At 44.6% G+C, this 15,233-nt stretch overlaps 4 protein-coding genes across 4 annotated transcripts; 3 read left to right on the forward strand and 1 right to left on the reverse strand.

The window, feature by feature from the left end:
• Nucleotides 1-1,342: 1,342 nt before the first annotated feature.
• MELLADRAFT_25990 (uncharacterized protein) lies at nt 1,343-2,402 on the forward strand (the record flags this gene model as incomplete). The annotated part of the gene is made up of 5 exons (XM_007404270.1): nt 1,343-1,421; nt 1,490-1,605; nt 1,690-1,893; nt 1,972-2,139; nt 2,283-2,402. Coding segments are annotated over 5 exons (687 nt in total), but the record flags the coding sequence as incomplete, so codon positions are not given.
• A 1,026-nt stretch (nt 2,403-3,428) lies between these two features.
• MELLADRAFT_32816 (uncharacterized protein) lies at nt 3,429-3,813 on the forward strand (the record flags this gene model as incomplete). Its single annotated transcript, XM_007404271.1, has 2 exons — nt 3,429-3,590; nt 3,682-3,813. Coding segments are annotated over 2 exons (294 nt in total), but the record flags the coding sequence as incomplete, so codon positions are not given.
• A 6,400-nt stretch (nt 3,814-10,213) lies between these two features.
• On the forward strand, nt 10,214-12,426 carry MELLADRAFT_101794 (uncharacterized protein; the record flags this gene model as incomplete). Its single annotated transcript, XM_007404272.1, has 2 exons — nt 10,214-11,192; nt 11,255-12,426. 2 exons carry the CDS (start codon nt 10,214-10,216, stop codon nt 12,424-12,426), a joined length of 2,151 nt encoding a protein of 716 aa, XP_007404334.1.
• A 1,364-nt stretch (nt 12,427-13,790) lies between these two features.
• MELLADRAFT_89096 (uncharacterized protein) lies at nt 13,791-14,996 on the reverse strand (the record flags this gene model as incomplete). Its single annotated transcript, XM_007404677.1, has 5 exons — nt 13,791-13,894; nt 13,985-14,345; nt 14,430-14,624; nt 14,712-14,854; nt 14,978-14,996. 5 exons carry the CDS (start codon nt 14,994-14,996, stop codon nt 13,791-13,793), a joined length of 822 nt encoding a protein of 273 aa, XP_007404739.1.
• Between the last annotated feature and the right edge of the window lie 237 nt (nt 14,997-15,233).

The following is a 15,233-nucleotide window of genomic DNA, read 5'->3' on the forward strand; positions in this document are numbered from 1 at the left end:
TAAATCACATGTTATACCACATGTAACTTTTTCGACTTTGAAATTTTTTTCCCAAAAATTCACTACATATAATTCTGTAGCTGCTCAGGCAATATTGTTGAAGCTATGTCTTAGTAACAGAAAGTGTGTTACATGCAGTTGAGTTGATGAGATCACACCAAAACATTGAGTCAGTGTATGTAGTCAATCTTTTGGAAGCTTTTTTCAATCTGAAAGAAGTTACAGCATGTATTACATATGAATAACTTGTCCTGATGAGCAGATAACTGAGCAGAACTCTATGTACATGATAACCACATATTCACTGAGCCTGCTACACATATGTAGTGTGGGTGTTATGGCTCAGGTGTGGAGTGATAGACCATTTTATGACAAATCATACTCCCAATCATTTTTCCCTGCCCACTTGGGGAACCCGAATAATGTCTGCAGTGTTGTGGATTTGTTGGGATCAACAAAAGCTCCAGCTTCATTAGCATTATCGAAAGGACCTTCGTGTGAGTCAGAGTCACTGATTTCAATTGGTTCAGAGCTGGAAAGCTGAGTCTTCTGATGAATTTCATTCGTCTTTTGGGCTTGTTGCTCTTGCTGGGTGTTCTTGACGGCCAAAGTTTCCAGATTACGTTGATTTGCCTCACGTTGGCGACGTTCTCTTTGAGCCCTCTTTACAGCTGAGACAACCATTTTGATATTAAGATGAATTGTTGTATATATATAACCGGGGGTGGATGTTTGCAGAGTGGTGCCACGTGGAGTGAAATCAATAAAAAAATCAGGCTAAAAAAACCCGAAAATCTCAAAAATTTCGGACCACCAGACCTTTGCGGGGCGACTTGTTACACGGTCTCGGGTTTGCCCACTATATGCGTTGGGGAGTCGACTGAAGTTATGGTGGTTTGTATCAGTTATTGGTTAAGTCAGGTTCCAATACAAGATGTATGCACCACAACAGCTTTCATTGAACTTCATTCGATTTATCATCAGCACTCACTCTCCCTATCATCTCAACTCGAATTAGAATGGGAGGTAAGCTTAACTCACTTACTTTCCTCAATCGAAACCTTCACTCACGGCATGTTTCGTTTCAGGTCATTCTGTTCTACCGCTCGAACTTCCAAAGTTTGAAGTCCCGAAAGTCGCCTTCAAGATCATCAATGTACCTCATCAGTCTACCTCTTCGCAGTCAGGCAACACGACTTCCGACAATCTCAAGAAGAATCTTCAATCTTACGGCTACAACTCATCCTCTTTTTGGGTGGTTCGTTTGTCTTCTCAAGCAATTCTCAGATCTGACGACTATACCGACTTTCCGTCTATTTGATTTCACTTTGGTATATAGCCTCCTGGGTCTTACATTCGATGGGTTCAGCCGGCTGAAGCTGAACTTGAGAGCCGATGCGAGTATGATATGGATGAACAAGGTATAGTTTCTACATACGATTCGAGCATCGTTTCTATGTTTGTCTCAGACTTATCAGTTTCTCTCCAGATCACGAATGGCTAACCGGCCTCAATGCCGACCGAAAACGCGTTGGTTTTGATCAGATCCCTTTCGAGTTTTTCGAGATAGTCATGGACCGGCTGGAGAAAGAATGGTTTCAACTCGTTCGATCGCTTTGTCTCTCCTAACCTGATGATTAGAGCCACTCATATCCACTCATCTCCCAATCTTACACCCAGAATCGCAAGTTGATTAAACCGGACGCGAATTCAATTCCAACTGAAGATAGTCGTTGTGCGATCTGTGAAGATGGTGATACTGAAAACAGCAATGCCATCGTCTTCTGCGATGGCTGTAACTTGGCTGTACATCAAGACTGCTATGGGATTCCTTACATTCCGGAAGGACAATGGCTGTGTAGGAAATGTACCGTATCACCTGATCGACCTGTTGTTCGTATATCTCTTGCAGATAACTTACTTCGTCTTCTTCAGTCTCCACTAACACCAAGTCAATCGTCTTCGTCTTAGACATGCACGCTATGCCCGAATTCATATGGCGCGTTCAAGCTAACGGCTGAAAATGAGTGGGCACATCTTATCTGTGCAATTCATATTCCTGAAACTGGTGTAGGAAACGCGATGTACATGGAACCTATCGATGGAGTGCACAACATTCCGAAGCAACGATGGAAGCTCGTAAGTTTTGATCTCAAATCCTACACAACACATACTCTTTCAGCGAGGTTTAAGATTGGGATAACCTCACTTGGGATTCACTCGAAGTGTCCGAATCTAAATTTGACACCTTTTGACGCATCATCTCATCATCCGTGCAACAGAAATGTTATATCTGCAAACAGACTACAGGAGCGTGCATTCAATGCTCAAGCCGCAATTGTTTTGTGGCCTACCATGTAACCTGTGCTCAAGAATCCGGTTTATATCTAAAGATGAAGCCTTCTGGGCCAGTCCCAACAACTACAACTTCCAACGCACTCGCCGACTCGCCGCCGAACTCGGGTCAGACCGCTGGAGCTCCAGCAGCGGGTGAAGGTTCTGGTCACACTCGCAGTTTTTGTGACAAACATACTCCCGTCAGCTTTATTGATCTATCTCTATATTCTTGCTTCCACCTCAAAGATCAGCATTGTCGCGTCACTAAGCTCACGTAGTTTGGCGGATTTCACTGGAACAGAAAGGTCACATCGAAGCTCTTCAAGGCGCCGCGCAGGCCAGATCCGCAGCCTTGAAAAATGAGGTTAATAACCAGTCCAAAGAAGAAAACGCGGAAGATGGGCCTTCCATGGATTATCTCTTGACCTTGACCCCGAAGAAATTCACCTCAGTCGACGATTTACGCGCGCTGAAGCAATTGGCAACTGGATCACAATCATACAAGTCTGCACGAGCGTATAGGAAAACGTATTCCAGCGGCCCACCACTTGTACCAGAGTACATTTTTCAAAGAGTGGTTGAGTATTGCAATAAGCTAAGATGCCAGTACAAGAAGGCGATCATCACCTTGGTATGCAGGTACTGGAGCTTGAAACGAGAAGCTAGGAGAGGAGCTCCGCTTTTGAAAAGACTTCATGTCGAGGTAATCATAAATCTCACTATGCTATAGTCAGGGAAATCGGGATATGTTTCAAGATTACTCATTTATTGTAACCTTTGTGCCGCGTCGTCGTCTTTTAGCCATGGACAGCAGCGAATCCGACTAGCCCACAGGATGAAGTAGACCGGCGGCGGAAATACGACTTACTCGTGCGCATTCGGCAAGATTTACAACACGTCAAGAATCTCGTCAGTGTAGTATGTAAACGCGAGAAGGTGAAGGTGATGAGGACCGAGTTGCAAAAGGAGGTTCTAGAGAAGATTATCTATCCCCAATATCCGAGCTTGCACAGGGCACTGAGCGCAGCTATTGAGTGGGTTTATCGCTATCTCCTCATCAGCCTCACGTGGACTTATGCTTCATAATCTTAATGTTGGCGCTCCCCAGTGCCGACAAGCAAAAATACTTTTTGAATCCCGTCGCACCGACTGATGTACCCGATTATCACGATATCATAAAGAAACCGATGGATTGGACTACCATCAGAAATCGACTTGATCAATACCAATATGCTTCTATTCCTGATTTTATTGTTAGTGCCACTGTGACCTTAAATCGATCACTTCAGCTTCCTTGGCTCTCAACATCAAAGCTAAGATTGACTGACTCCAATTCTCCAACAGGCGGATCTCCAGCTTCCTATCATCAACTCCAAGATCTATAATAAGCCTACCACGACTTATCACAAAGCCGCTCTTAGAGTTGAACGGGTGCTGCAGCCCATCATAGCCGAACTATCGGCATCCCAACATCTGTCTCCCATTCCGACTTCAAGCAGTAGCCGGTTTCCAGACCCCCTACAGTCACTGCATTTTCTCCAGTTCCCTCTACTCTTCACACCTGAGACAATACAATCGTTATTTGGCTCGGTACAAGAGGTCCAATGCGCGCCTTCTCCCAAGAGAACTTACGAGGAACTACTCGAAGGTAGAAATGCTAAGCGGGAGAAGCGTGAAAAGGCTGCTCTCATAAAGCAAGCCGCTATTATCGCAGCACCTCCTCCTCGATGCGCGCCAAAGAAGCCAGCGAGACTCAATCTTGTCACCTCTTCTGCTGACCAGTTGGTTACTGGCAATACGATAGCTACGGTCGGATCATCCTCAATGACTAACACGACTACACCTTCAGTATCGATAATCGACACCGCGAAAGCGGCAAAGGGGAGACCAACTCCACGCTCGCGTAAGAACTCTAAAGCTTCATCGGGAGCGGCAGGCGCATCTCGCCGAACCTCAGTCGTGTGTGAAACACCTAATCGTACACCGACGACTCCCAGTAGCAACTCAAAGCCCGCGGCCAAGAGACGTCGGCGATCATCAGCTGACACAGCAGCTCCTGCTGTCAAGAAGCAGTACAACCGAGTCAAGCCTCCTGAGCAATTGGAAGAAGAGGCTGCGATAGATGCGCATTATCCTAATGCTACCCCGGGTCAGCGAAGATCATTGAAACTTCGTGCTTTGCACGCAGTTAGGATAGCGGACCGGGAAAAGGACATGAGTGAAGCAGAAAAAACTCGACGGCACAAATTACGCCAGTACATTCGGGATAAGCGTGAATCCACACGGGCTGAGCAAGGCGAGCCACCATTTTTGATTGGCATAGCTGACGAAGATATTGGAGGCTGTCTACCGACTGGCGTTAGAGCCTTGCGGAGATCCGAGGTCTCTTCAAATGTGAATGAAGGGGTGAAGGAGAGCGAAACGACACCGGCTATCGATGAAGAACTCGCTGGCTGGGATGATGAACAAGTGGCCGCCATCGTTGCAACTGACCAAGCTGACCTGGAAATCAGTGAACGAATATTTCTAGAAGCTGAACAAGCCCAACGAGAAGAAGAACAAGCTCGAGCAGCTCCTGCAGTCCAAACTGATCTCTCACTATACCCGCAAGACCAATACGGAATGGAGGCTTTACATCCCTCGATGGTAGAAAACACTTGGACGGATGCGCCATGGAAATATACCACACCACTTGATCCCATAGATTTTACCCAACCGATGCATCTCACACCTTACCGAACCTTCGATAGTACCCAATTTGACATGGGTCAGACCGGCTCCTCAAATTCTGCATTGCATCCTGAAGCTGAACCGACTGAGGCAGAACAACTGCAACAACTCGAAATCTGGGCACAAACTTATTATCGTCGTTGGATGGAATCAGATTTACAACAACGGGTTACTGAAGATGTAAGGCCTGAGGGTATGATCGTCGAAGAAACTGAAGACGACCGGATGTTAATGATGAGTGAGACTACACAGAAAGAAGAAGATATAGCTCGCGCGGTCAGGGAGTCTGAAAACGCTAGAATTGCTGAAGCTGAGGAGGCTATTCAAGGAGCTCAAACTGAAGAGGCTATACAAGTAGCCCACGAGGAGACCATCTCAACAGCTGAAGTTGAAGAGGCGATCCCGCGAGCTTCACTTGAGAAGGCTATACAAGTAGCTCTTGGGGAGACGAACCCAGTATCTCAAGTTGAGGACGCAATCCCGCGATCTTCACTTGAGGATGCTATACATGTAGCTCTTGACGAGGCGGTCCCGGCAACTCAAATTGACGAGCCGAACCCAGCAGCGGAAGTTGAGGACGCCATGCCGGAAGCTTCCCTTGAGGAGGCTATCCAAGTACCTCTTGACGAGGCGAATCCAGTAGCTCAAGTCGAGGACGCAATCCCACGATCTTCACTCGAGGAGGCTATACAAGGAGTTCTTGACGAGGCGAGTCCAGTAGGTCAAATTGACGAGGCGATTCCAGTAGTTCAAGTTGAGGACGCGATCCAAGGAGCTTCTCTTGACGAGGCTATACAAGGAGCTCTTGACGAGGCGAACCCACCATCTCAAGTTGAGGACGCGATCCCAGTACCTTCGCGTGACGAGGCCATCCCAGTAGCTCAAATTGATGAGACGATCCCAATAGCTAAAATTGGGAAAGCTGTACAAGGAGCTGAAGCCGAGCACCCTCGGACTGCTAACGAGGCTAAGGAGACACAGATGGCTGCAGAGGCTGAACGGGCTCGAATCTCAGTCGAAGATGAAGAAACTCGACCCGCGAGTGGGCTCGAAAAGCCTCCAATGGATGCTGAGACTGGTGAAGACGAGCCAACCATCGTCAGTCACGTCGAAGAGACTTTAGAGCTGGTCGCAGTTGCCGATATGCAAAAGGGCGCAGTCCAACCGCCGATGGCCGAGGAGCCACGAGTTGTCAACGTAGAGGAAGCCAATTTGGTGGATGACACAGTTGAAGAGACCCCTGAAGCACTTGATGCACTGTCTCCTGTGGAACCTGAAGAAGGTCCTGTCATCGCTCAAAGCGAACAAGATCCATCGACACTCGAGATAAAAGATCCTTTCGAATCGCCAATGAATGTATCAACAATCGACGCAGAGAATGTTCCTGTGGATTCAACGTCAACAGATCTACCACTCATAAACCCAGAAATAGCCGCGCAATCTGCATCCTCAATGCCGGTGGAAGACCCTCAGCGGGCAGAGGCTGAGCTATCCGATTTGGCCTTGCAGACAAGGGATTCGCGTCGTGTCAAGAAGAAAAGCAGGATCCGAGTGAAACAGCTGGCGCCCAAGAAGCAAACTGTCGAATCATCTACCACTTTACAACCTCCTCATTCTGACCCACCCCAAACATGCCCAAATGGTGGCACCCAGCCTACGATTCAGAAGTTGAGGTTGAGACTTGATCGAAGTTTGAAGGATCGAGACCCTCAGGAACGCAGTGATCTCCCTGAGGGAAATGCCAGCGCACCAGCACACCATACGGCGATGCGACCCAGTCGGTCGGAACAAGAAAAGCAGAAATCTAAGTCTACGAAAAGTATAGCGGGACTGTTCGGTCAGCCCGAATTCGTCACTGATCTGCCGGATGAGAGAGATTCGTTCAGATTATTCAACACGGGATATATCCTGCCTGAGGGGACTCGACGACACGGCGCTACACCCTCCACTACCCACTACGATTCATCTGTACACGATGCTGGTCCTTCATCCCGTCGCTGTAAGTGTTCAGTTGAGTTTACTATCCAAACGTAAGCATGCTGACAATTTTGTTCTCTGTGTTAATTAGCCACCGTAGAGCCGCCCGGCTCACCGGCTTTAAGACATAGCAAGCGCCGCAAAGGCAGAATATCGGACCCAGGCGTACGGCCCGATTCGCCTTCCGCAAGACAGCAACGCCCCGCTTTGACCCATAGGCCGCGCGAATTTGGCCTAGAAAATACCAAACATCGTACTTCCCACTCACTCGATGAAACTCGAGCCCCTAACGGTCCGTTGATTTTGGGCACACAGTTGCAGGCCGGTCGGCTCGGAGAACAAGGGATCAATTCCCTCGCCGATTCTCTAGTCACTGAGGAAGGAAGTAGTGACCTTTCTGAAGCCCCATCACCAGATTCTACTCAACCCATTGTCAATTCCAGTGCTGAGGCCAGCCAAGTTGTAGTACCGTCGACTGTTCCAGACGCGATCGACCTGAGCGATCCCATACTGTCTCTCGATCCTACAACTGCTACAACGCGGTCTCAAATTACTCGCGCATCCAGTCAACCAATCAACAAACCTTCCAAACGAACAACGTCGAACAAAAGTTCTCAGAACAATAAACGTTATAAGGGAGAAGAAAAAGATCTTCCAGTGGATGAACGCGGATTTTACATCTATCCAAGAGCTTCTCATAACGCTAACAAGAATGGTATTCATCATCTAGCTGGTAGAGCATTCTCACGACTCAGTCGAATAACTCGTCTCAAGGAAGGCCCGGTTCCGGATGGTACTCTTGTTTGGGTAAGTATGCCTTTTCCATGTGATTCTTGCAAGGTAGTCTAATTCTTGTGGGCTTGTCAATAGGCAAAGGTTCCCGGTCATAATTGGTTCCCGGGTGAGGTGGGTTTGTCAACCGACACACAGATACCACAAAAAGTATTGGACAGGTTGACAAAACATCCGAAGAGTGACAATTCAATCCTCGTCATGTTCTTTGAAACTACACGCAGTTGGTATGTAGCTTCTCGTCATCTATCTTTGCTATTGTCATAGTAGATCTATATTCCTTTGTTCTGATGTATGCGGCTCTCTTCATGTGATCTAGGCAATGGGTGCAGAGACAATATGCCCGATACTTGGGAGAGTGCGAGGAACTTGATAGACTGCTATGTTCCGATGCGTTCGTTCTGAACAAAGTCAAACGTGATGAGATAGTGGCTGCATTTGAATTTGCTAAATCGAATATCGAGATATCTGAAGACGGGGAGGCGGAGGTTGAACCAATGACACAGGTGGATGGAGAAGACAAGCAGCCATCAACATCTACGCAGCAGCCAGTTAACCGCCCCATCTTGCGCACCACGCGCTCCAGTCGTCTAAGATCTATGGAAGAGCGTGAAGGCTTGGTAGGAGGGGAAGAGGCTGAGAACCCCAATGATCTTACGGAGGCTGAAAAAGCGCATGATGAAGCTATGGATATGGACATTAATATTGGGAGTGATGATGAGGAACATCGGTCCTCTCAGGAAAATGATGAAGGTGATGACAGTGGAGAGGATTTGACAGAAGCTGATGACGAATCAGATGGCGAAACAAGTTTCCGAGGAGTGGTTGAAGAGCCAGTAAACCACGAAGATTCCCCAGTTCTCACTAGGTCTGGTCGACTAAGGAGAAGCAGTCGAACATCGAATGCCTGAGCGGTATAAATTGATGTGATGGGTTCAAATTCCAGCGTGTTATAAATAAAGAACGTAAATTTATGTAATTGAGGTACTCATCTTATCTTTATCTTCATGGCTTGTAAAATCTTCATCTTTTACTGTACATTTTTATACCCAGAAGTACGATTAACATTTTTTCCCTTGAATGGTATCAAGGTCTGAATTTATTGCAAATGACTCGGAGAAGTCATGTCAAACTCTTCAACAATACTGATTTGGGTTCTTTTTTGCGATTTGTTTATCTATATCTTATTAGTTTGCTTGTACTAAGTAGTTTGTTGAAGTCATTGTGGATAAATTTTTGGAAATTATCAGCCTCTTAACATTGATGTACAAACAATTTGATCTTGGAATGTTTTCTTTTCCAATAGGTTGATTTGAAAAAGTATGAGACGCAAAGAAATACCTTGCACAGTCCAATATGTAGTCCACCTTCACAGTAATGATCAAGTTGAGAGGTTGAACACTCGTCGTTGCTCAAGGAATCAGGATGCCTGCAGGCAAAGAATGCGGGTGGAATTAGAAGGGCCCAGATTGGCCCGATCGCAAACCTCGGGCGGATACGGATCTACGATCAAATTCACATCACGTGGAGAGGAAAGTGTATGTAGTCACTAGTGTGAGACACGTAATAGCTTGATGCTTATACCGAGTTTTATCCTTAACACCCCAAGGCTTAAGCCTTCCTCAGCTCTATCCAAAAATCCGGCGGTGGAGCTGAAGAAAGGAAAGCAAACAGAATTAAAGTCATCAGTCGTTCGTATCGAAATATCATTCAAAGCAAGGACTTCCTTTAAAGAATAGGTTCAGGTGAGTGATCTGAAAGTTGAAGTGGTTTATTTCGAAAGAATTGACGAATCGATGAAAAGCTAACTTGATCGTTACACTTGTCTATTTACTATTTACTACACACAACACTCTCCTTTCATCCTGTCTCTTTTCTACTTACGATTTCAACTCCACATCCACTTTTCAGCATCCTGTAGCTCTACAGATTTGTATACAACAACAACAGTCAACTACAGTCAGACAAACAGACATAGTCTCATTGAGGACTGTAATCGATCATACACAACTCTTCAAGGTCGGTCCTCATTACCTTTTTCATCCTACCACAGACTCAACCAAACTGGCTTCATCATCACCACTTTTCGGAATTATGATATCATCCATCACTGTTTACCACTTTTTAACTTTGGTGACCAGATCCGTTTTGTTGAACTTCTTCTTGGATCTTGACCATTTAACTTGATGACTTTAACTTCCCTTACATTTAATCCATCAGTCTTCTTTTGACTGTTATATCTGATGTCATCGAATGTGGCGTGCTAACTTGATTCCCAACTTGATCTTAAACCTTATTTTCTTCTTCTCAATGTCACCCTACACAGCATCAGTTTACACAGTCAGCCTTGTTGTTTTAACACAACCAACTCATTCACATGGACATGGACATGTCGACTGAAGATCGCCAAACAGCTACCGATCATCTTCTCTCCACCAATGCTAACCCTGAAACCAATGTCGATGTCAATCAGAATTCATTTCCTATTGACTCGAGTATCCTCGACCCAGCTTTAGATTTTGCTATGCCAGCTCCAAATCCATCTGACTCTGATACGACTACTCCGAACTTTCTTTCCTCTGCCAGTAATGCTTTTCTAGCGGCTATCAATCGCTTTACAGTTGCAATCGCACCCAAGTCGGATGGTGGCACTCCTCATGCGATGGCCTCGGACATTCCGGTCCCTTCGCAACTGAAAGCCAATTCTAACCCGGACGAAGACGCTCCGCACGAAGAGGACGAAGGCTCTTCAGACGTCGATCCTCGTTTTGCTGACGCCGCATCACAAAATCAACCAGGGCAATCACTTTCTAGTCTTTTTGCTCAAGCCAGCGCTCCCTCTGAAGGTTCTATGACTCCAATCAGCGAAGCACGTATGGTCACCAATGGGATTCGGGCTCGCACTTCTAGCGCCACCCCCTCGAATAAGGAGCCATCAAGTAACAGACGAAAACGCGGCTCATCTGAGCGTATTACTCCGAGAAAGCCATCAGTACGCATCAAACCACCAGAACAATTGGCTGCCGAAGCATTAATTGAGCAACAAAATCCCAATGCGACGAAAAATCAATTGAGGTCACTGAAATTACGCGCCTTACATGCTGGCCGCATAGCTGAACGCGAGCTTGGGATGTCAGAGGAAGAGAAGACTAGGCGGCTAAGATTGAGAGAGTATGTGAGGCACAAGCGTGAAGAAGAACGGGCAGAAAAAGCAAAGGCCCCGACCCTCACGAGCGGTGACGGGCCCAAAACTGAGACCAAAGACAAGCCGGCCAACTTTCCTGTCGATGCTAATCTCGTTGCGCAAAGCCGTGACCCTAAATTATTCGCTGTGCCCGCCACATCTCGTCCAACTGGTCAGTTTTCAATTATGTGAAGTTGTATGCGAGCTTTCTAACGAGGTTTTCTCGACCGATAGGCACAGAAACGCGTTCGTCGGTAGGACCATCCAAACCGGCTGCTGTGCCTATCCCTGAGTGGCAGGATCCTGCGCTTAGCACCCCGCAGCGAAATCTGGTGCTGCACATGGGTCCTCCCGCTTCAGCTCCCACGACTAGTCAAGCTGACTCCAGCAAACGCAAGAGAGCCTCTCTTGACAATCCCACTGGATCTGAACCACGTCGGAAATATTATTCACGAGTTAAAACTCCTGAACAGAGCTCCATAGAAGCGCAAATCGAACGAGATCATCCAAATGCGACCAAAAATCAACTCAAATCGCTCAAATTGCGAGCTCTACATGCCGGTAGGATTGCAGAACGAGAACGAGACATGCCAGAAAAAGAAAAAGCTCGCAGATTGAAGTTGCGAGAATACATGCGTCGACGCCGAGAAGACGAACGCGGAGAGGCTAGGCTTGAGCCGTTAACCCCCCAACAAGTCATACCCCCACCTCGAACCGCAACCCAGGCCCGTCCTCGGTCTCAACTCCAACCTCGACCTGAGCCATCCAACTTGCGTTCGACTGAGTTGAACGCCGCGGATCATTCAGCGGCCTTCTCTATCATGGAACTTACCAACACTTTTCAACACCAGTTTCAACAACCTCAACAAACCCCTTCGATTCAGACCAATCACAATCTGCATCTACATCCACTCTTTCAGATGCCAGGAGCATCAACTCCATCAACCCAACTAGCCCCACAATACGACCCTACCATCGATCAAAACTATGCACTACCAAACGTCTGGTCTGACCTTCAACAGCATCGACCGAGTATCAGTACTTCTACACACGGCGAGACTTCTAACAATGGTCTAATTGCAGATGACCTCGTTGAAAGTGCCCTTCACGCTGCACTTCAGGAAGCGTGTAAGGCACATAATCCAGCAGATGATGATCGAATGCAATTTGATCAAGGTGAATCGAGTTCGGGTGTCAATGGTTCAACTGGAAATCCTGATCGAGTTGCTGCAATGGAACAAGAACGGATCAGAATTGCAGAAGAAGAAATCCTTGGGGTTGAAAGAGCTAGAATTGCAGATGCTGAGATGGCTTTGATTGCGGCAGCTGCGGCTGAAGTTGAAAAAGCACATTTGTTTGGTAATGAATCACTGCCGCCGATCATCAAAAATGAGGAATCTGGATAAGGATGGTTTTGCGAGGTTTGTTATGTATCGTAAGTTATTGTTTGAATACTTGTCTTCAATATTGAGTTTTGAGATGTTATAGCAATTCTATCTCATCCAAACTGACTACATCCATGATTTGCTTTTCATAGTAGGTCTCCTTAGTGGTTAAATGTAGTTGCGTTTAAATTAAATCGGATTGAGTAGATGGTGTGTCATGTGTAATTATTAAGATCCCTGTAGAGACTTGCTATAAAGAGTGAAGGGTTTAAGATGAAGTAGTGGCTAACTCCTCTGAAGCGTTTTATGATATCGAAAAAAAAATTAACAGATCTGTTGTTTCTTCTTTTTTTGTTTGGTTTGAGGATTTCTGTGTTTTGTATTCATTGCCCGTTATGATGAGGGAATGAAAAGTTGATTGATCAAATGTAAAGTGAACTGAGGAGTAAAAATGAATAAGATTCTTTGATTTTGAAAAATTGATTCGAGTAGTCACTTTGGATTTGGTTACTATGATCTTGACTATTAAGTCAATACCAATCAAAAGTTGATATTTGTATCCCAGAGAGGGACTTCTTGGCTGAAGATATGACCAACTTCAATACTGCTGCCCTGTTTTTGGCTGTTCAATGAATGACTTGTTGCACACTCATTCTCCCCTTGGAGTTGCTACTCCCTCACCAGACACCCAACCTTTCAAGGAAAAAGTATCTGACTGTGGGGTCTAGCAGACTTTTGCTTTTTTCTGTATGCCACAACCCGCAGGCAGTTCCAAAGCCAAACAAAATGGAAAATCATTGCATGTGCGGCCTTCAATGTGCCATCAAACAGGCAATGTTACTGTCAGTAAGAAATGATACAATGCTTCATTTTTAATTTATTCACCCTATTTACTATTTCTTCCTTCACTTTTTTTCAAGAAGGTTGTTACCGTAGCGAACAAAACCAGACAAAAGTCTTGTTTATAGGGTTTATTTGTTCTGTATTCTCCAGATTAGCAGAGACAAAAACCAATTGAGAGACAAAACCCAGGTTTTGCACCGTGATGAGATTTTCAAAAAGATCAATCTTTGTTGAAACGGCTGTATATGAATGAGATTTAAGATGAAAATGACAAAGAGTGTATTATATGGTATTTAAACATTTGAAAGTCGAATAGAAACAAAATCTGTACATTTGTAGGTGTTTGTTGTGGGCTTCAGGTGATTATAGATCAGAGGTGCTTCTATAATAAAACTAAGATTGCAATGTGAGGATACAACGAGTGGTAGGTGCACCTATCTAGAGCTAGAGACAAAACTCGCTATAAGTTCCAGTATAGGGTTATAACAATATCAAAAAAAGGATCTTGGCTGTTTGAGGTACACATCTAGGTAGCCAGATACTCATTGATCCTTTTGATTCCATTCCATCTTTTCACTGTCACTTCCCTGAAGCTTCAGCGTACTGCCAAACTCAACACCATTTGACACAAGTCTTGGGTAGATTACTGTAGAAGGGGGAGGATTGGGGCAGGGTCATCCATTAGTATCCAAATTGATCAAAATGATAAATAGAAGGAATTATTTGGTTCACTTACCAACAGATGGGTCAACTCTACCAGATTGATCATCAGCCAAAGTGCCATCAGACATTTGAGATTTCATTCTATCTTCCAAAACCACTACTTTCATTTTTTTCATTTTCCAATAAATATAAGCAGCAGCTCCAATAGTGACTAAACCAGATGAAATAAAAATAAAAGCTTCTACTAATTTTCCTGAGTCAGGTTTTTTCACTGTTTGAACTTGAAAAAGTGTACCTAAATAAACTTGTGAAAATTGTTTTGGTGATGAAAGGATTGTGGCAGCTGAAAAGATCCAAACATTCATACCACTTGTGGCAAAGACTGGAGTTAAAAGATGACTTGGAATTGCTGAAAGTCTAGCTATGAGTGCAATCTATGAATCAAACAAATCAAAATCAACATGATGTCTTCAAAATATTCGAGAGATCGTTTTCCCCTTGTAAAAAACAAAACTGACCCAAAATCCACCGTCCCTGATGACTAAACTCAAAGTATCAAACCTCAAATTCTTTTCTTTGTATTTTACAGCACGCTCCCTGCAAGCATATCTGAAAACGAAAAAATTCGCTAATTCTCCCAAATATGTTCCAACTGAAACTATGGCAAAACCCCACCAAAGTCCCCAAACCAAACCACATATTAAAACGACGATCTAGTTAACAAAGAAAAACTTTATCAGGAACTTGCTTTTCTAACAAAGGAGACTTCGATACATTGGAAAATGTTGATAGTTACTTACTTCGTGTCCAAATAAAGGTGGAAAAGAAATTATAATCAAAATTATGATAGGTACAATCCAGCCTATTTTAAAATTTCCTATTTTCAATTCCCGTAAATCTTGTGAAAAAGGTGTCAAAGCTATGATAATTTGACGTTGATAAACTGTCAAAGAAAAGAATTAGAAGCAAGGACAATTGAAATAAGTGATCTTGAAAGTTTTTTTTTGTAGAGGAAAACAAAGATCAAAGGAATAAGGCAAAAAAATGTAAGGTAAAATCGATTTACCAATCATAAGGGTAATCATTGCAATGATTGAAATCGTAATCAAATACGACTTTATTCGACTAGTACTGAAGAATCTGTGTTTTTATGATTTAAAAAAACAACAAGAAGATTCCAACATCAGTATTTGTTTTAAACCCTCTCGCAAAGGTACAACATCAATTTCCAAAGCAATCCCTTTTGCACCAAAGAAGCGCTCAAGATCAATCACTAAACTTATTTCGGAATCTTTGAAGTTTACTAAGAGATTCTGTTTCTT

The sequence above is a fragment of the Melampsora larici-populina genome (genome assembly GCF_000204055.1).
Source record: "Melampsora larici-populina 98AG31 unplaced genomic scaffold MELLAscaffold_2, whole genome shotgun sequence".
Classification (NCBI taxonomy): Eukaryota; Fungi; Basidiomycota; class Pucciniomycetes; order Pucciniales; family Melampsoraceae; genus Melampsora; species Melampsora laricis-populina.